This window comes from Lissotriton helveticus, chromosome 7 (genome assembly GCF_964261635.1).
Source record: "Lissotriton helveticus chromosome 7, aLisHel1.1, whole genome shotgun sequence".
NCBI classification, from domain to species: Eukaryota; Metazoa; Chordata; class Amphibia; order Caudata; family Salamandridae; genus Lissotriton; species Lissotriton helveticus.
The window spans coordinates 1,079,566,315-1,079,587,172 of record NC_136068.1 but is presented as its reverse complement, the minus strand read 5'-3'; the positions used below and the strand labels follow the sequence as shown (position 1 = coordinate 1,079,587,172).

Here is a 20,858-nt window from a genome sequence, read left to right as displayed (position 1 = left end):
GAAAATGGACTGACGTGGCAGTTGCGTACAAGAACACTTTCCAATAGTGCACATGGGAGGTACGATAGCCCAGACACGCTCGTTGAATAAAAGACACGCATAACAAATGTGTCACAGGGGATGTGAGGAAAGCCCACATTATTTCACTGCTTGCCAAGTGAACACCCCGTGATTGCCTAGTGGATAGCGAATGGCCCAGGCTCAACAGTTGTTCTAAATGCGAAAACATCCCAATAATGCACAGGAGCTACCTGCCCTGCTCACGTTCGCCCGTTGACTACCACTGTATTGTTTCTATGGGGCGTAACCTGCCCGCCCCAATCACAGGGACAGGAAAGATGCCAGGGGCGGAAATGGGTGTCCCAAACCCGGGCTCAATGCCCCCCTGGTGTGCTATGACCCTTGTACCTTTTGATGGGTCAGGCGACCCCCCCCATGTGGGCCGAGCGGTTCTCCAGCATGGTTCGAACATAACACATCCATTAGAAGCCCTGCCCCCTCCCCATCAATAACCTCACTATTCCCTGTAAAGAGGCCGGGGCCAACAATGCTCCCCCACGCTACCAAGGCTAACCCTCGTAGACAGTTCGAGGACTAGATTGACCAATTACAATCTTGAAGGAGTTGGGTGGGCAATCACTTGCGTACCTCCAGGCACAGAGGCAGTAGTGAAGTAATGTGTCTTGACGCTACGTCAAATCGTCCAAATGCTGGGTCGGAATGACCATTGCACTTAGTTTGAGTGGAGAATCACAACAACCTCGTTCCCTAACCACCTGTTCAGGAACACATCATAGTGCCCTTTCTAAAATGTGAAAGGGGACCACAAAATAAAAGCAAGGTCGATACCCCTTGACTCTGGAAAATCTTCCCAGTGACTTGAGAATCAAGAGCTGCCAAATTGCAGTCTAATCCTTCTACCCGTCATTGGTACTTAATGTACCATGCACGCTACACTTGTGTCCTGCAACACCTGTTTGATACCTCTTAAATCGTGATAGCATCCTGTCCTATCACATGTGCCACCGATGCTGACGTAACTATAGTCCGTGTGATTGGCTGGCTGCCATTGTAATGTAGCCCTATACCTCTACTTATTCAAAGTATGCATATGTACTTGCACCCTTGCCCCATATTCCTCCTGTAATGCACCGTTACATAAATCATGTATGTAGGAGAGTGGGGTCTGCAATCCTATGGTCACCCCAGATTTTTGCTTTTTGCTTCACTGGTTTACGACTTTCCCTGGCTGTGGGCCTGCTAATCATACCCACAGCCTAGCTGTTCTCTCTCTAAATTGACAACCATGTACCTTAGGTGCATTTACCAATTGGTACTGGGCCACCTTATCAATCCCTGTACAGTATACCTTACGTATCCAGGGCATAGGTGTACCCAGGGCCTACCAGGGGCTGAAGCATGTATTATGCCACCCCTGGCTGGCCACCTAAAACTGACACAACTGGCTGCACGACAGCTGGGGCAAGGTGGTGTAAACACCCTTTGCTGTAGATATAGTATACCTATATCTAACCCTAAAATGGACACATATATTCCTATCAGTCACTCCTATGGCAGGCCTTATCAATCCTGAAGGCAGAGTGCTTGGAATTATGTGAGATGGTGCTCTGGCATGAGCTGAGCCCGTTTGCAGCTTGCGGAAACAAGTCCTAATAGCTGTTCCATGATAACGCTATACCATATACTCTTAAGTGCATTATAATCCTCGCGGTTAAATGCCAACTCTGGTATAACATTATCAAAACATGTCGAGTAAGGTGTCATACGATTTGGAATACTACCCCCTCGCCAATTCTGGCGACGGGGGGTAGCATTCCACCCTTCTAGAGGGACACGACATGTATGTAACTGAGAACCCCGGTTAAAGTTAACTCGAGCCTTGGCATCACAAAATGGATGCTGCCACCACAGACACAAGTCTGACCTCCTGCTGCTGGGAGTCCTTCCAGCGAGGGAGGCTTGGACAAAGGGTTTCCTGCTTTGGGAGGTGCTAGCACCACCACAGACAGGATTTTGTGTATTGGTAGGGTAGGCTTGAAAGGAATGAGACCTGCCCGGGGCACACAAGGTGTCCTGTGCATACACCGGTTCCAACCAGTTGCTGGGGCACTCCAGCCCCAGCTCTGGCGGGAAGCCGGACAAAGGATTGGGGGTGTAGCCACCCCCCTTCCTGGTCCCACCCAGGGGAGGGACCTAGTCAGTAGTGCAGCCCCCTTTAGAAGGATAAAGGTAGGAGCTGGTCCCATTCCAGATTATCCTGAACTATTCAAGAAGAAGAAACTCTGGCCTTCGACGTTCTGCTCCACCGAAGACTGAAGAATCTCCCTTGTGGGCAAGGAGTGCCCACCCTGCACAAGCAGGCACCACCAAGCGTCCAGCGGCTTCCCTTTGTCGTCTTCCTTCGAGGATCCAGACTTCAGAGCCCGACGAGACCCGGATTCCCAGAGCTCTCCGACCTCAACCCACATCTGCAGCAAAGCTGAGACCCGTGGGTGCGCGAGACACGTGGTACCGGCCATCTTGGAAGAAACTGCACTTCGCTTCCAGCACGACTCCCGAGGTAAACTCGACCAAGTGCTTTGGGGACTGAGAAGCCCCAGTCCCGAGCAGCCCCTGCACAGAAGATCAGCCCTCCAGCATCCACGAGATCTGCGTGGGGCCCTTCTGCTTGGTTCCTGCTCGACGCGTTGTCTGGTCACTTGCCGGCTGGCTAGTGGCCTCCTAGACGACGAACCATTGAATTTTCACTGCTGGTCTGGTTGCTCCAGACTGGCCCTTGCTCCCTTCCAAAAGAGGGGCACCCTGGACTCTCCTAGTCCGCACCAGACGCTTTTCCTCCTCACCACGTGGGTTGCCTTTGCCAAGGCCTGTTGACGCCGATTCCGGATCCAACACCGCCGACAGCGAGAGCCTGCGTGGGACAGCTCGTGCCTCCATCCTGGTCGTCGAAGACACCTCCTGGTCCACGTGGCTGCAGAGTCAAGCGTCCACTCTTCACCTGAACACGACGACGACATCTGGTTCCTTCCTGGTTCCACTCCAGTCACTGGCTAGTGACTGTGAACATTGTCCCCTCTGCTTTCAGGTCTCCTTCTTCAACAATCCACCCTTGGATTGCACCGGACATCTTCCTCCTGGTCGCCTGCAGCATCTTTTCTTTCAGGCTCCATTGACTTCAACGCGAGAACCCGACGCACTTTGAACCCTATGCACCCGCGGCCCGTGGGTGAGGTAACAAGAGCATTTCGGTGCTCAAGGGTAGTTTAACTGTCCTAGTGTCCAGTTCCACAGTCGTTGTTGTCCTATCTAGTCAGGATTGTCCGTACTCACCTTTAACTTGAACTGTACTGTCCATAGCCCTTGTTACGCATCTCGCGTGTGAGTTCACACTCTGCACAGGCGTTCCGTGGACCTCCTATTACTTACCTGAAGTTAGTGTAGCGTGGTCCCACCGATCCTACAGCCTCTGGACAGCTCCATTCCTTCTATTGACTTTCACATTCCACTTACTTAGTATATGGTTTGTCGTGCCCCTAGGGCACCATTGTGATTTCGTGCCACTTAACGTATATTTCAGAAGAGATTGTCATGTGCTTAGCCCTCTGACCTCATAAAGAGTTCAGAGGTGTTGTTATTAATAAATATACTGTTTATTTTCATAACAACCTGTGTGGTGTCCTTTCATCTGGTATTCAAGGGGTTATATTGTGGTAAAACAGCTGGCTTCACATGCCAAAAGAGTTTAGCCTAAGACTGCTTTGTCCATGCTACCATTAGGATAGCTGGTCTATAAGGTTGACTTACAACCAATCACCATAAGGGTTGTGTGGACTGATACAAGGTGATCACTAGAACTAGTGAGCATCATATATCAGGCCAACTTCTCACAATGTAGAAATGAAAGGTGTGCACTATATTGCTCCCGAGTAACAGTACTGTCCTTCTTGTGAAGCGCCTGACACCTACGGGTAGGGTACGCGCTAAATAAAGGCTAAATGGTTATAATATAGATAGAGAACTGCTGCGGCCTGCGAAGCGTGGAGAAGCCTCGAACCCAGTTCCCCTGCATAACTTATTAATCGTGCACAACTATGGCACTTATCAGCGATTCACAGGTATATGCAGGCCCAGGGGAAACATGTGGGCCCATGACAGTACACTATCCTATTGAATTGACACCTTGCAAAATAGCCCACCCGGTCCCTTAAATAACTGTGGCACCAATGGAGCGGCCCCTTGAACCAGCCAAGGCCGTCCGACACGAGGGTGGCCAGAAGGTGCCATACACGAGGTCACGGCAATCCTGAAAGATGCAGCGAACAAACGACCGCGGTGGCCCGCAAAAGCGAACCTGGGAAACTAGCGGTGCTGCGCATGTCATCGAGCGCGCTGCGGGCAGTGCCATCGACCTCGGAGACATGAAAACGTCCCCGGAAAATGCTACTTCCGTTCAGGGCATACGAAGTGCAAAAGACGAAATCTTTACCTCTAAATAATGCAGGCACTCCTGAGCGCCACAGGGCGGGAGCCTGATAGCGAGGAGAGGACGTTACGTTGCGACCAAAGAAACAACCAAGGAAGGCCGCGACTGCTTGAAAATAGCCTCGTCACATGGGAAAGCGGTAACTGCCAGGCCTGCGCAGCAAACCCTGTTCCGAATAAAGATAACAGATCCACCGCGAGACCTATTGCATTGAAATGCTGGAACTCTTGCTGCTGGCAAATCCAGGTGTGGCAGCTTCCTGCATATACCCCTGCTAAATACATGATAATGTACATAACGAAGCAAACTACAAAGATACATCCACTGCTGCGGCTCGAACCCTGTTCTCCTGCTTCAGAGTCAGCAGCCTTCTGAGTAGAGCCGCCACCACTCACCAAGAGAAAACACTCCCAGCCTGAAAAGGATGAGTCTGTAGCAATGTTCAGAAATATTGCGAGAGAACACGGCGTGCGCACCGCTACGCCACCCATGTGCCAAACAGCGCAAATGGGACCGGGGAATCAAAGAAAAAGCTTTGCGCCTCTCCCTGGTGAGGACCGGCAACGCGGCCCGCAGGCCGAACGGTACATCACGAGGCGATGGAAAAAATACAGGGGGTGTCGAAAAGGTTGCACAAATCCCTAAGACCAAAACGTAGCCGACCTACATATGTGCCCATGTAAGCCAGCAGTCTACCTGCGCGCAGTATCGTAATGCCATGCTGACCCTCAAAATGGCCGCACCTGGACGCCATAAACCTCATGCATCGGACTAATAATACTCCTCAAAATGGCCGCACCTGGACGGCATACCACGCGGGGCAAAAGAGAAACAATCCCAAAAACAGCACCAACTCTGTACTATGTCCCCGAGTCCATGTGTAAACCCCCTATTGGAAACTGAAACAAGCTGCCTGATGATTCCAAATCTGACTCCCGGATGTTAGGACAGGACAAGCGCGCCCCCGTATGCTCGGACACACCCGATACATAGAAGGAAGGCTAGCCCCGAAACGTACTAGCCAAGGCACTCCACGGTATGTCGCGTAACTCTGCTTTGCCAGCTAACAAGGTGCCTAGACGCCCCGCAATCCCCGATGCCTGGACGCCTACCGAAAAATTCACGAAACTCACAAAAACTTAAAACATCTTCCCCGGGCGGTATCCAAGACTAACAAAAACGTCAGATACCCATTCACCCTACAAATGGACTGATGTCCCCATCCTTGACTCGGAAAACTGCTTCCAGGGACCCCGTGCATACCGGGAAGCTTGGGCAGATGGAGCACATCCAGCAACAAATTAGTTGCAGGCCCCCACCCCGGGCTCTCAATGTACTTGCTCAGACCGAGTGTAAGAAATATGCATGAGCGCCGCAAGGCTCCCAAGTACAGCCCGCACAAGGGACTGTTAGAGCTAAATGACCCTTGCCCAACTGGATGGACGAGGCACACCCAACCGGATAGGCCACCCTGGCACGATGAACCCACGCGTACCAGGCGAAAGCCCCGATGGGAACACGCTAGCACCCTATGAGGAGGGGGGGGGGTTTCGTTGGTCAGCGAACACCTGACCAGCCACGCCACCACAGCCTCCGCCGGGCGGCGCAAACGGGTGATGGAAGAAAGTTAAAAAATGCAGTGGGGGACTCCAAGACTCAACTGAGGAAGAGTGATAGCCGAAGTGTAAGCGGGGGAGCCCCGTACCACTCCGGCCCCTGCAGAACTTGGTGGGCAAGGACGGACGCTGCCCAAAATGGCCACGCACACACGCCCCTCCCCAGTAGGACCGAAGGGACAGACAGGCCCCTAAAATGGCCGCTAGGACACCCAAGCCCCCGTGGCCGGACAATGGCTGCAATGATGGCCACAGCTGGACCCAGTGGCCCGCGGTGATGGGGGGGGGGGGTCTCCCGGGACCCTACTAAACTATACAAGTGCGACCGGAGGACTCCTCGGGTCGGAGGGTCTGAAACTAACCCCTAACAATGGCAAGTGTCGAAGGCATGTCCACACCCCCAGGCTCCACGTGCGGAACCGAGAGACCGTCTAGGAAAGAGCGCGGGCAGCCAGGCAGCACCTCTGGCGTGTCCGCAGGAAAGCAAAGGCACTGCGCACACTCCCACCCCCGCCAGCTGAGAAGAGGGCGCTCACCCTCAGCCCACTGACTCGCTGGAACAGCTAAGGAGCGAGACGCCGCGACATACAAGGGGATAACAAAGAGATACTAAACAGACTGAAAAAGGTAGCAAAAGCCGCATGCACGGAAAATTGACAAGGCCACCAGGAGATAATGGGCACATAAAACGAAAATCATGACCCCAAGGCAAGGGAACCCGCTCAGTGCCCAGCCTCCGTACAAAACTACACAAAGGGAATACCGTGAAAAAGCTGCTAAGAAGGTCCCCAGCTACCGCGGCCCGAACTAAAACCCGCCCCAGTGCACAGCCCCCGCAAACAAAACTGCACAAAAGGGGGTCTGAGTAAAAGGATGAGGAAAAGACCCCACTTCAGCGGCCCGAAACAAGCAGACCGCCCCGTCCTCGAACAATAAGGATGAGAGTGCATAGAAACCCTCCGGCAGTCCCATGTCTCACTACGAGGAAAAAACAAGCTGATGAAAAGCGATCAACCCAAGTGATCCCAAAACCAACATGCCGTGGCCGGGCATAGCGCAAACCGCTATGCCAATACACTTCCGTAGTCCCCTCACCCAAAAAGGAAAAAACACAGAACCATCCCGAGGGGGATGACTCACCACAAGTAAGTAGACACCGTCGCCAGACAAGGCCCACCGTCGCCATACAAGGCCACAGGCCGAGGCACAGAGTGCACCCCAAACGGCGTCAGGGTGAGGGGACAGCGGACAAAGAGGCCGCTCGATGGGCGGGGGAGGAATATATACTCTCCCCCGCCCACACCAGTCCGGAAGTGACGCGCGGGGGTCTCAAAGCGCTGGACTGCCCCGTGTGCCATCTTGTGGCACTACGGTGGCCGCCCTCTTACTTGTGTCCCCTGCGGGGACGTGTCGGTCGGCCTGAATTCCTGTTCTAGCCGGGTGTGTCTTCTGTTTTAGCTTGGCTTAAAATGCTGTGCAACATGTGAAATGTGTGATATTATTAAACTGAGTATTTAATATTTGTCATTTGGAGATTATGTTGACAGCTGGGGGCTGAGTGAATTACATCCTAGGTCCTGGTAAAAGTGGGTTTCCATTACTTATATGCTGTTCCTTAATAGATTGTCTGCTCCTGTATCTAACTGCCTCCTTAGTCTTGCCACTTGTGTTCATCTTCGAAATGCAATGCCAGGATCTGTATGAAAAAGTAGATGTTCTAGAAGGTAATGGACGTCACCCCATTTTCAGTTTCCAGCACTACAAGCACCTGAGCATTTTGATCTTCTTGAACAGGTCAAAATTATTCAAGACTCTGATTTGATTTTAATTTTATATTGTGCTTGAATGCCCGGGGGCGTTTTGGCACTGCAACTGCTGTTGATGAGAACCTTAAAACAGTGCTGCTCAATATTAAAGAGCCTCATCTTGAGAGATTTCCTAAAGGACAGGAGATCTGAGCAGGTATTTAGTGCCATGGCAGAGAGTTTCATAGCTTTTCCATCCTCAGCAGAAAGCTTCTACCTACCCATGAAGCTCATGTGGTCCTTGGTAGCTCTAAACACTTGGATTCCAAGGAACTAAGTTTTCTAAATGGAGCATACCAAATATATCTGTCCAGGAGATAGCCTGGGGTGATGTAGTGCAGGGCCTTAAGGGCTAAACAGAGGGCCTTAAACTCTATCCTCTGTCACCTGAAGCCAGTGTAGCTTGATCAGGGCCTAAGACACAATGATGTTTTGAGATTCCTGACAAAAGTCAGGCCAATGCATTCTGCAGTTTATGAAGAATTCTTTTCTGGATGCCCAAGAATAGGGCATGCCCATAATCCAGTTTGGACAGGGCAAGGGAGGTAAGGAAAATGCTACTTACCAGTATGCATCTGATCTTGGCATGTAGAGCTGCAGATTCTCACACTTACCAATAGATCGCCATCTGGTGTTGAGCTCAGATGATTACATGTTGTTGTCGTCTTGGAAGAAGTCTTTGTAGTCACGAGATAGGTGACTCCTCCCTTGGAAGATAGTGCGCATGGGCATCGACCCCATCCTTAGATTGTTTTTCGCCATGATAGGAAATGATGGAGTTAGTAGAAAGAATAAAGATGTCCATGTGTGTATATCTAATTAAGATAGAACTGGAACAGATACAGGTCTCGGGGAGACGGGTGGGCGTGTGAGAATCTGCAGCTCTACATGCCAAGAACAGATGCATACTGGTAAGTAGCATTTTCCATTCGAGGCATATGAGCTGCAGATCTCACACTTAGCATAGACAATACAGCAGTGTCTCCCCTAGCGGTGGTCCCCTGTCTGTATCTGTTGCAGTAGTTTGAAAGAGAGTTTTGAGAACAGCTTGGCCTACAGCCGCTTGCTGCTTGGCTTGTAAATCAACACAATGGTGTTTAGTGAAGGTGTGGGGTGTAGACCATGTTGCTGCCTTACAGATGTCTTCTAGGGGAATGCTCCCTAAGAAAGCCATAGATGCTCCTAGTTTGCGTGTGTAATTCGCTCAAGGAGGAATTGATAATGTGCGTTTTGATTTCTGATAGCATATTTGGATACATTTTACAATCCACCTTGCAATACCAGATTTAGTGATGGGATTGCCTTTATGTGGTTGAGCGAAAGCTACAAACAATTGTTTTGCGAAAGGATTTAGTTCTGTCAATGTAATAAAGAAGGGATCTTTTCACGTCTGGGGTGTGTAGAGCTCTTTCTGCTACAGAGTCTGGGTTTTGAAAAAACACTGGTAACTCCACTGGTTGATTAAGATGAAAAGGGGTGATTACCTTAGGAAGGAATCTTGGATTTGTTCTGAGGACCACTTTGTTACGATGTAATTGTAAAAATGGTTCTTGTATAGTGAAAGCTTGAATCAAACTTACTCTTCTAAGGAGAGGTAATGGCCACTTGGAAAGCTGATTTCCATGTGAGGAATTGTAGTTCACATTTGTGTAAAGGTTCAAATGGGGGTCCCATGAGCCTGGTAAGAATAATATTGAGGTTCCACACTGGAGAGGTTGGTAACCTAGGAGGAATAATCCTATTTAGTCCTTCCATGAATGCTTTAATTGCAGGGACTCTAAATAGTGACAAGTGTCGTCTGCTGTGTAGGTATGCAGCGAGTGCTGCAAGATGTAAACGTATGGATGAGTATGCTAGATTACATCTTTGTAAATGCAGTAGATAGCAAATGATATTCTGGATGGAAGAATCTAGTGGATTAATATGATTATTAGTGCAGTAAATGGCAAACCTTTTCCATTTTGCAGCATAGCAAGCTCTAGTAGTGGGTCGTCTGTCTTCTTTAATGATGTTCATACAGTCTGGTGGCAGGTTAAGGTACCCAAGCTCTTAGACTTCAGGAGCCAGATCGCTAGATTCAGTTGACTTGGATCTGGATGTCTGATCTCTCCATGGTTCTGCGTTGGATGGGGACAGGCACAGTCTTTGGTGTGGAACTAGTGAGAGTTCTAGCAGCGTTGCGAACCACGGTTGGCTTGCCCATGTGGGAGCTACTAAGTTTAGTTTGAGAGACTGTTGTCAGAGCTTGCGTACCATTAGTGGGATTAGTGGGAGTGGCGGAAAGGCGTATGCAAATTTGCCTGACCAGTTCATCCATATCGCATTGCCATTGAACAACGGGTGTGGAAACCAGGCAGCGAAAGTTGGGCATTTTGAGTTTGTGTGTGGCGAACAGATCTATGTCTGATTGGCCCCCACTTGTGGAAAAATGGTAGAAGAGCTTGTGGATGTAGTTCCCATTCGTGAATCTGTTGTGTCTGTCGACTTAACAGATCTGCAATCTGATTGTGAACTCCTGGAAGGCGTTCGGCTAGTGGATATATTTTTTGTGGAATGGCCCATCTCCAAATGCTTTGTGCAAGCTGGGACAGTTGCAGAGAATATGTGCCTCCTTGTTTTTGTATGTAGTACATGGCTGTCATGTTGCCTGTCCGGATCAAGACAGCTTTGTTCTGTACATGTACTTGGAAAGATTTTAGTGCTAGGAATAATCGCTAGCAGCTCTAGGTGATTGATGTGGAACACTGTTTGTTGAGTGGTCTATCTTCTGTGAGTTGTATGGTCTAGGAGATGGGCTCCCCAGCCTGTGAGAGATGCGTCTGTTGTAAGTACTAGTTGTGGAACAGATTCGAGGACGGCCTCCCTCTAGACAAGTTTTTGGTGTTCCACCACTGCAGAGAGCGATGTGCGCGGCTGTTCACCAACACCAGATCCATAAGTTGTCCTTGAGCCTGATTCCACTGATGTGCTAGACGGTCTTGTACTGGACGCATTTGAAGTCTTGCATATGGTACAATAACAATGCAAGATTCCATCATGCCTATGAGTTGCATGAACACTCTGGCTGGGAGAGAGTGTTGGTCTTGAAATTTTGTAACTAAGGCTTGAATGCTCGTTATCCTGGCTGGACAGGGATAAGCTAGAGCTGTTTATTGTAGCCCCCAGATATTGGTGTATAAGAGAGGGCTGGAGATGCAACTTGGTGTAGTTGATTGTGAACCCCAAGTTGTGTAATGTTTGAATTGTTTGATGAGTGTGTTGAACACACTGACTGAATGACCTGGCGTTTATGAGCCAGTCGGCTAGATATGGGAACACATGGATTTGTTGTCTTCTGAGATGTGCTGCTACTACTGCAAGGCACTTTGTGAACACTCTTGGTGCCTTTATCACCCCGAATGGAAGGACTTTGAACTGATAGTGTTGTCCGTCTAGTACAAACCTTAGATACTTCCTGTGAGAAGGATGTATGGAATGTGGAAGTAGGCGTCCTTGGGATCTAGTGAGGCAAGGAAATCGCCTTGTTGTAACGGTGGGAGCACTTGTTGTAAAGTGGTCATGTGAAAATGATCTGAGTGTATATATAGGTTGAGGGGCCTGAGATCGAGAATTGGTCTTAGTGTCCCGTCCTTCTTGGGTATTAGGAAGTACAGCGAGTAAGCCCCTGTTCCCTGATGTTGTGAGGGAACTATCTCTATTGCGTCTTTTTGAAGCAATGAGCGAACCTCTCGTTTTAGTAGCGTAAGATGTTCTGTGGACATGGGACACTGTCTGGGTGGTATATGTTGAGGGGTAGCTTTAAGTTCTAGGCAGTAACCACACTGGATAATTTGTTTCATCCACTTGTCTGTTGTGATGGAATTCCAGACAGGTAGGAACTGTGCTAATCTCCCCCAGACAGGAGTGGAATATTATGGGGGAGGCGGAAGGAAGTCACTGTTTTGTGGTGGGAGAGGTACGATTGGTGTTGTTACCTCAACCTCTTCCTTCCTCTATATCCGCCTCTAAAATATCCTCTGTTGGGGGATGTTTGTGTATTGGCTTTAAAGGAAGATGAGATGTCTGCTCCCATTTGTTTAGAGGCTCCTCTGTAAATGGAGCGCCGAAAGGAGCCTCGTGTTTCTGGGGACTGTAAAGCTCCCATAGATTTTGCAGTCTCCGTGCCTTTCTTTATCTTTTCTAGTGCCGTGTCTACAGCCGGCCCAAAAAGCTGTTGGTTAAATGGCTGGTTAAGAATAGACTCCAAAGGATACAGAACGCTTCTGCACGACTCATCCTGGACATCCCCCGTCACAGCCACATCTGAGAGACCTGCACTGGCTCCCCGTCAGCAAGAGGAACACGTTCAGACTCCTCACCCACGTACACAAGGCTCTCCACGACATGGGCCCCAAATACCTCAACAGCCGCCTGACATTCTACACACCCAACCTCCAGCTCCATTCCGCCAGCCTCGCCCTCGCCACCGTCCCACGAATTCGCAGAACAACCGCCGGAGGAAGATCCTTCTCCTACCTGGCGGCCAAGACATGGAACTCCCTCCCCATCCACCTACGGCAGACCCAGGACCATCTCTCCTTCAGGAAACAACGCAAGACCTGGCTGTTCGAGCAGTAGCAACTCCCCCTCTCCCCAGCGCCTTGACACCCTAGTGGGTGAGTAGCTCGCTATACAAATTCGCTGATTGATTGAGCTCGGTGGGCTCCAGCGCACGCCTTCCTTCTTCATACAGCGACCCTAGCCTTCTTTTCGCCAACACATTCTTAAACCAGGTTAGTGTGCTAGCTAAAAGGGCCATGGCTTCTGAAGAAGTGGCTGAGCTGCAAGTATGCAAATTCACTATGTACCCATGACCCTCAAACACCTGCCTCTCTGCTTGATATAGCACTGTCACTGAATAGGTGAGAATAGGTGAGAACAATCAAATGGCATACCCATCACACTAACCTGTATGTCACCTAAAAAAAGTGTGAAACAGACCCAGGCTTCCTTCAGGGTAACAGAAGATCTCATGGTCCTAGCCACCACATCCAAAATCCACAGTGTCTAGGACCACCCTGCCCATCACTGCCAAATTCTCCTTCAGGTGGTTAGGCAGACAATACATCATCATACCCACCACATCCCAGAGTGCATTGGTGTACCTAGCTGGCAGACCCTTGGCATCTCTAAACCTCAGTGCCTGGTTCCCAGATCAGAACACCTTTTTACCCATAGCCTCCCTCTTTTTTGACTCTATATCCAGAGGCACCAGGGGAAATGCTCCTGAGCTCCGGGCTAGACTTTCGTTTTGTAGATTATTTTAATCTCACAGGAGATGTGCAAGGCTTCTTAAATGACAACTGGACAATTGTACTGGAACAAATCCCACTTGAGAATGGTAAACAAGAGATAGGACATCAACACTTCTAAATCTAGTCACCAGAATGTTTGCTAAAATTTTGACATGAACATTTATAAGTGATATAGGACTGTTGCAGTTGCAATCTAAAGATTTTTTTCCTGACCATGGGGATGAATGTTATTTCACCTTGTTGGAGACAGACTGGAAGCACACAAGAGGACACAGACGTGTGCCTGAACAGCACACTCAGGGAGTGCAGGAATTGTGCTGAATTGGCCCCAGGCCAGCAAGTGGGCCAAGCTGGGCCAGGGTTAGCAGAGGTTCTTCCCCAGTGTGATGTCCACCACCTCTGGTTTGAAGGAGTACTCCACTGAAGGGAGAGGAGTGGACAATAGGGGGACCCACCACCTGACTGTAAATGGTGTCTGTGTTAGGAGTTATCCCATCGTCTCTTCAAATGTTTTCTCTTCATCTCCTTCAACTACTTCGAACAAAGAGACAAGTGCGATTTGGAATGTGCACTTGAGCGCAACCAACGCAGAGCCTGGCGCTCATTGCGCGCATGACTTTCAAAGTTTTGCTTTCTGCTCCTTAATTGCCTTTTTGTGCAGGAGACCATGAGTTTGGCCCCAAGCACCACAAACAGAGGTCGATATGGACATCCATCTATAGCAGCAACAGGAGTCTTAAATCCTGACATTTTAGGGGAAGACGTCCTTCAGCACTGCAAAAGAGAATTATTTTGTGAAAAATCTTTGTGGAAAGCAGATTTAGATCTTCATTAAGGATTTGAAGGAACAAAAACAATCTGTCAGGGCACCATGGTGGTGTAGTATGTCTCCAGTAATGTTACACCCATGCTTCATCCTGAATTCAAGATGGAACCAATGCTACCTACCCGGCAAGGGAGCTGCTGCTAAATTTTCAGCTCCGGTATGGCTCCTCAGGATATTCAAGATTTGAGGAATTTGCAGTTAGATACATCCATCAATATGTCATCAGACTGATTAGCCTCAACTGTATGTTTTATGTTGAAAAGAACTATATTATGGTGTAAGATTGCATTTTTCTTTAATAATGAGAACGTATCAGCCCCCTGTCATATGAGAGCACTGCTGATGGACAACCCTCCCAAAAAGATGTCTAATTTTTGTGCCCAATTTGCAGAATGAAGAAGCAGTATTTAACAGTTTGGTGCCCAGTGCACAAATCTAGTCATAACCACCTTTCAGGCATGTCACAGTGCAATGGGTGGAGGAGGCCGCTACCCAAAAACACTTACCTCCAAGACATGAGCATTTGTTTGACCTCTCATTTGAAGAACATTTTCAACATACTGGATGAGCGGTTGTTCGGGTTCTCCCCCGGCTGTGGCCAGAAAGCCAAGTGTCACCTCAGTCATTGACAGAGCCTCACATATATCACTGTATGAATGGAGTTCTCCACTTATGGAGTTGATCATGGAATTGGAGATGGTATCCTAAAAGCAAATATGGTACAAGAGAGATGAGAGATGGAGATTGTGTACAACAACAACTTCAGAGTAAGTCAGATGAAATGTGTAGTTCACTGTAAAGTTTAGGGGGAAGAAACATTAAAGAGGGGCCAATCAGTCAGATAACGTGTGAGATGGGGTGAGCGGTGAGGCAGTGAACTCTGAACTCAGTTACGCAGTGTGCAATGTAGGGAAAGAGATGAGACAAGCAGTGAATAATACCAATCAGCTATATAGTTTGGGAGTAAGAAAAGGAAACTGAACCCTAGATTATCAGCCACATGGTTTGCATAACCCATGTCAGCAGATCTTTCTCCTTAAGCTTACTGTCCTGCTCAGAAAGCTTCAGTTTACTACCACAGGTATGTAAATGTAGAAATAAATATCATCACAGCACTTCCGGTCAGATTGATGAGAAGTGTGTACAAAATGTGAACGCATCAACTTGACATATGCTGGTTTATGTATACTAAGCATACAGTCTCTCACCATGGACTTTCACTATTGTAAATTTAGCTCCCACCAGATTGGAAGTAGCAAATTTGAGTTGTGATAGGATGTTCACCAGAACTAAATCGTCTGTAGCGAGAGCCAGTGGAAAGCATTAAAGGATATTACTGGAACCAGTCACATGAAACATGACACACTTTTAGACAGCTACTCATAAGATGGCAACTATAATTTGCTCGTTTGTTTAGTTTTTTTTAGAAAACACGGTCATGTCATAAAAGTAATAGAGTGATCACTGTGAATTCAAGTCATGTCAGTTAGGTCGGACCTGTCAGATAGGACATTAAGGCAGTGATTTCCTTAACATGTGAGCAAAAGGTTAGGTCTTCCTTTTCCTTCTGGGATACCAGCATAGATACCATGGAACTAGAGGGAGAAGAGTGTGGTATGTGAGAAGAGAAGATGTTCGCAGAGCTCAAGGGTTATCAGAGAAGGATCTCCGACTATATATGGCAGGGAAAAGGCAGAGGCCAAAGCTTGCATATTCTTCTGGATTTCCCGAACCAGGGATAGAAATCAATATGACACTTTGCAGGGGCCAGTTGGAGCACATTCTACAGGTAAAGGAACTAGAAGTGCATGTGATGAATCACCAACCTTTATTTCTCAATGGCAGTACCTCACTGATGGCTTACGGTCTACATAAACCCTGCTAATCATAATAAAAATTGTTATGCAGCTTGTTACTCACCTGCTGCAGTTTCATCCTAATATCAGCAAATATATTCTCATAGTTGCGATCCTGTCTGCACACCAAAGTTGGGATGCCCTAGAGAGAAACAGAAGGTAAAAGTTAAACTGGTTATTGCATCAATTATGTCCTCTAAATCAGACTATATTATTTACAAGAATGAAGGCCCATCTGGATGGGGATCTAACATGAAAAATGCATCACAGCTCAGGAAGATGCTGAAAGTATTCACAAACCATACCAACAAGCCACTGAGGGTCACTACTAGAGGATATGACCAGCAGACAATCCATAGATTCAAGCATCAAGAATTAGATCATCAACAGTGTTCAAAAATGAAATTTCACAACAGCCGTAGGTGTTATATAAAACTCTCAGACATTGGCCAGAAGAAACGACTAGCATCCAGTACCCGAATAAAATTATCAGCACAGCTCAGGCTCACAAAAGTTTCTTAGTCAACAAGCTCACCATCCCACAACAAACCACTTCAAGCAAAATGTTATAAAGAATGCACAAGAGACAGCTCACACTTCTGGACTTTAAGCTATAGGTACAATCTAATAGGCATCTCTTGATAACACATCCACAAAAGAAGAAGCCACCAATAGTTCATTATTTGATGTTAGGGAAACGTAAAAAACCTCTGAAGACTGAGTGTCATTGATTCACTTATTCCTCCATCTGTAATGCAATAACCGTACTCCTTGCAAGTGTCTGCGTAAGACGGACCTCTCCTAACCGTCATCTTGTTTTAAGTTTGGCAGGACTTACTTGAACTATACAGCACTGTAGCATAGGCAGGCTAGAGTGTAGACTTATTAAACAAAGTGACTGTGGTTGCTGATAATGTAAACTCTGAATATTAGAGGCTATTTGCCTGTAAGATCAGTGAGTTAATGCAAATACTGTTAAAATAAGAGTTTAACATCTGTGCTTTTAAACACGATAACCCCCAAATGTTTGATTCTGAGGTCACTAAAATGAAACGTTGGATATTGGTAACACCAATATTTCTACAGATGTATAGAAATGAAAGCTCGAAAATCACAATCATTCTACATAAAACAAATGAGTTCCCTTATTCACTATGCAAAAACCTTTGCTTTTTTTTAAATAAATTCGTTTTTATGAGCAATTTTCATCAATTGAAATACGATTTACATTTTCCATTTCATACCAAGATTGGCCAATGTATGCTACAAATAAATAGAGGAGGCATGTAGACTATAATAGAAAAGAAAGCGGATGTTAAGGAGTGAGCATGCTAGGAATAAAAAATTGGGAAAACCATCACAATAGGACAATGAAAAAGAACCTAGAAAATAAAGTATTGCAAGGCTATAGAGAGTCAGGAAAGAGCAAAGCTCTGCTATGTAGACATGTAGAGAACAAGACATCAATTAAGTACAACTATACAGATATGTTAATCAGGCAAGTGTTAGTAAGATTACATATTTCTTTAATGCTTTCCTCCAAAAACCACCACAATGTGAGATTTTCTCCTGAAAGATTTTTCTTTTTGGCATGATTAATGTTCAAGTCTTTTATTGTCAAGTTTTTTTTTAGCATCTTCTACATGAAGGGGGATTTTGAGGCCCAGGGAAAAGCACTGGTATAGACTGACTCAATAGGAAATATGAATCGATTTGTGATACAATTTGAGGATCGGCTCTAAAAATCATGTTTTGCTATTAAACATGCACTAAATCTGTAGTTTGAAAACCACTCCAGATGTAAGCTATGGAAGCAATCTTAAAGGTAACAAGCAATAAGAAAGCCAATCACAGGTAGGACTTTGTATAGGGCACACACATTTGGAGACACTGAAACAGACTCTTCGCACATGCACAATACCTACAGATACCCGACCCATACAGACCTACAGTTTCTGTCATCCAAGCACAATGGTCAGCAGAAAAACAATCACACATCCATGAAGCCCCATGAGTGCAAACAAACAGAAACCTATTATGAATGTGTTTGCTAAACAGCATTTTACCACCCCAATGAGGTATATACACAAATAAAGAAGAGAATGAGCAAAGGACCTTGAGAATCAAAAGATATTCCACAAAAACATAGTTGTAATGAGCAGCTGATCTCATCTCTTAAGGTGTAAGAATAAAACAATACAAAAAGTTAGAAGGCAAGAGAGGAAGGACACAGGAGAAAGAAAATGGGGAAGGGGAACAGTGAGTGGATCATGGTTTAACAGGCTGCTGGGAGGACATAGTAGACTGTTATAGAGAGGCCAGGTAAACCAGAAACAAATGTACTCAGAACAAACGGAGACTGACACAGGTACCAAACATACTGAAACGTGTACATTGCTAAACACAGATACATTTGGAGAGCACACAAGCAAGAACACACAGAGAGGGAAAAGGGGAATGAACAAAGGAATCTAGCTCATCGCATACTTTTGCATAAGCTCTGGAATGTCTTGCCATACTTGTACCAGACGGTGTTCCAGGTTTCACAGCCAGAGACGAAGTCTTCAACAGTGAAGCATTTTACACAAATTCAGCAACCATCTAACCTTGGATATTTAATGGTTTCCCCCACCGAAGTGGTCGATGGAAGTTGTAGAATAGGTAGAAATTGTTCAGAATTTACAAGGTGCTTCTACGCACACTGTTTAAGACATGTCAGGCAAACCTCAATGACCTACACAGGCAAACACCAGTTGAATAGTGTTGTGCAAGCAAAATAGAAGATGAGCATTAATTATGATAATATGATTTGAAACCGCAGATCCTTCTTACAGGATCTTGATGTTTTTCTTTTGATAGGTGCTTAGCAAATTTTCAACTCCAGCAAACCCCAAAGAGCTCAGTCAAACCTGCCTAATAGTGCTGTGGCTCTGGCCATTTTCATAGACACAGTAAATGTTCCACAGATCCTCTTCGTCCCAGCATTATAGTTTTTCCTTTCTTTAGCTAGAGAACCACATCTGGCTCGGGCTGACATCACCATTGTTTCTGTCACCATCATAAAATTGAGCTGAGACCATCAGCAAAACAGACATGTCCTTTTTTTGATATACATTACTTTCACACATGCAAGAAGTTGGTAGCTGGAGTCAGGAACAGGTTTGTGCTGGGAAATTAAGCCTGTCAGCGGTAGTAGAGGCTTTGTTGGAATGTGATGCTGCAAAGTCTGAATGAATACTAACGTCTTAATCTTGGGTGATACAAGATGAATATTTGGCTTGGTCACTAGCCTTAAAGGGTTGTCCCAAGTTCTGTATGACAAACCAACTGCTTTTACTAGCTATGGGGGGCTGGTATCTTCAGATTTCAGGATCTTACGAGGAACTCGACAGGGCTGCCCTCTCTCACCTCTATTATTTGCACTTTCTTTGGAACCTTTTTTGTTAGCCCTCCAATCTCAAACCCAGATAATACCCTTTAAATCAGGACATCAAGAATTAAAAATAACAGCATACGCTGATGACATAGCGGTTTACACGGAAGATGTTGTAGAGGCTCAAAAAGGAATCATTTTAGAAGCAGAAAAATACGGCAAGGTAGCGGGCTATAAATTAAATTTACAAAAAACGCAAATAATAGTCAACTATGCCCCACCTGTGATAGTGCCCGAGATATGCAAAGTAGCCACCTATCTGGGAATAAGAATAACAGCTACAGTACAAGACATCAACAAAATAAATTATGATGAATTACTTAAATCTACTAGCGTTTTACTAAAAAAGTGGCATAGGCTACCTTTGAATATAATTGGCAGAATTAATTTGATAAAAATGAAGGTATTACCTAAATATGTATATCTATTTCGCTCTATACCACTAGCATTAAATAATCAATTTTTTAAGAAACTGGATGGTATACTTAGCAGTTTTATATGGGGGTATAAAAAGGCAAGAAGATCCCTAAATCTCATGAAGAACGATATACATGATGGCGGGCTTAATTTCCCGGACTTTAAATTATACTTTTGGTCTGCCTTCATCAATCGTATACGCTCTTTACTCAATGAAGGAAGGGCTTTATTTTTTCATTATTTTATGCTAAAATCTGATTCAAACTTATTCTTATATAGAACTAACGATCCTAATTACTTCAAAAGAGTTAAATTTAAGACAGCTAGAGATATAACAAAGATATGGGGCAATATTCTTTCTTTTTGTGACACTAATTTTTTTCATTCAGAGCTACCACTTTGGGGAAACCCTGGTCTCCCAAATATCTTTAATGATAACACAGTCCATGGATGGTCCAGATTAGGTATTATTACTCTAGGAGATTTATACAACACTCAGGGTTTCATGGATTTTAATACTCTTAAGCAATTATACAATTTATCTGAAAATATGAGATACAAATTTTTACAGATACATGATTATCTGATCAACAAAAAACAAATTCTGGAAGCTCCTGAGCGGGATATCTGGACCTGCCTACACTCATCTAAAAATAAATCTGTCATAAGTGAGACATATAGAACCCTCACTGCTATCAAACTCAATGACTGCAGTAAGCTTGCTGATAAATGGAGTAGAATATTGGGAATAAATATAACTCCCAAACAGATAACAAGCTCCTTTATGAATATCAACAAACGAGTACGATCATCCAGCTTAAGACTTCAACAATTTAGAACAACATGCATGCTATACTATACCCCTGAAAGAATCTCTAAATGGTCTTCCAACAATACTTTTAGCGATCGTACTAAATGTCCTAAATGTTTTACTGAAGCAGCAGATTTGGTACATATGCTGTTTTCATGCCCGAATTTGAAAACTTTCTGGGGCGAAATTGAAAAAGTTTTGAATATGAAGCAGATTCAGATACCCGCGCTAACAGCTGCGTCTGTCTTATTAGATACTTATTCAGCCCCACTCCCACAAGCTGCCTTGATTACGAT

The 20,858-nt window shown here is 46.0% G+C and overlaps 1 protein-coding gene across 2 annotated transcripts in view; it reads right to left on the bottom strand.

Annotated features, from left to right (window-relative positions):
- The window catches only part of RNF213 (ring finger protein 213), a 2,973,532-nt gene that overhangs the window by 89,642 nt on the left and 2,863,032 nt on the right, over window positions 1-20,858 (bottom strand). For both annotated transcript variants that reach the window (XM_078654076.1, XM_078654077.1), the window contains exons 62-63: window positions 15,966-16,043; window positions 14,552-14,749 (exon numbers count right to left, since the gene is read on the bottom strand). In XM_078654076.1, the coding sequence (XP_078510202.1) occupies window positions 14,552-14,749; window positions 15,966-16,043 (276 nt within the window). The remainder of the gene's footprint in view (window positions 1-14,551; window positions 14,750-15,965; window positions 16,044-20,858) is intronic.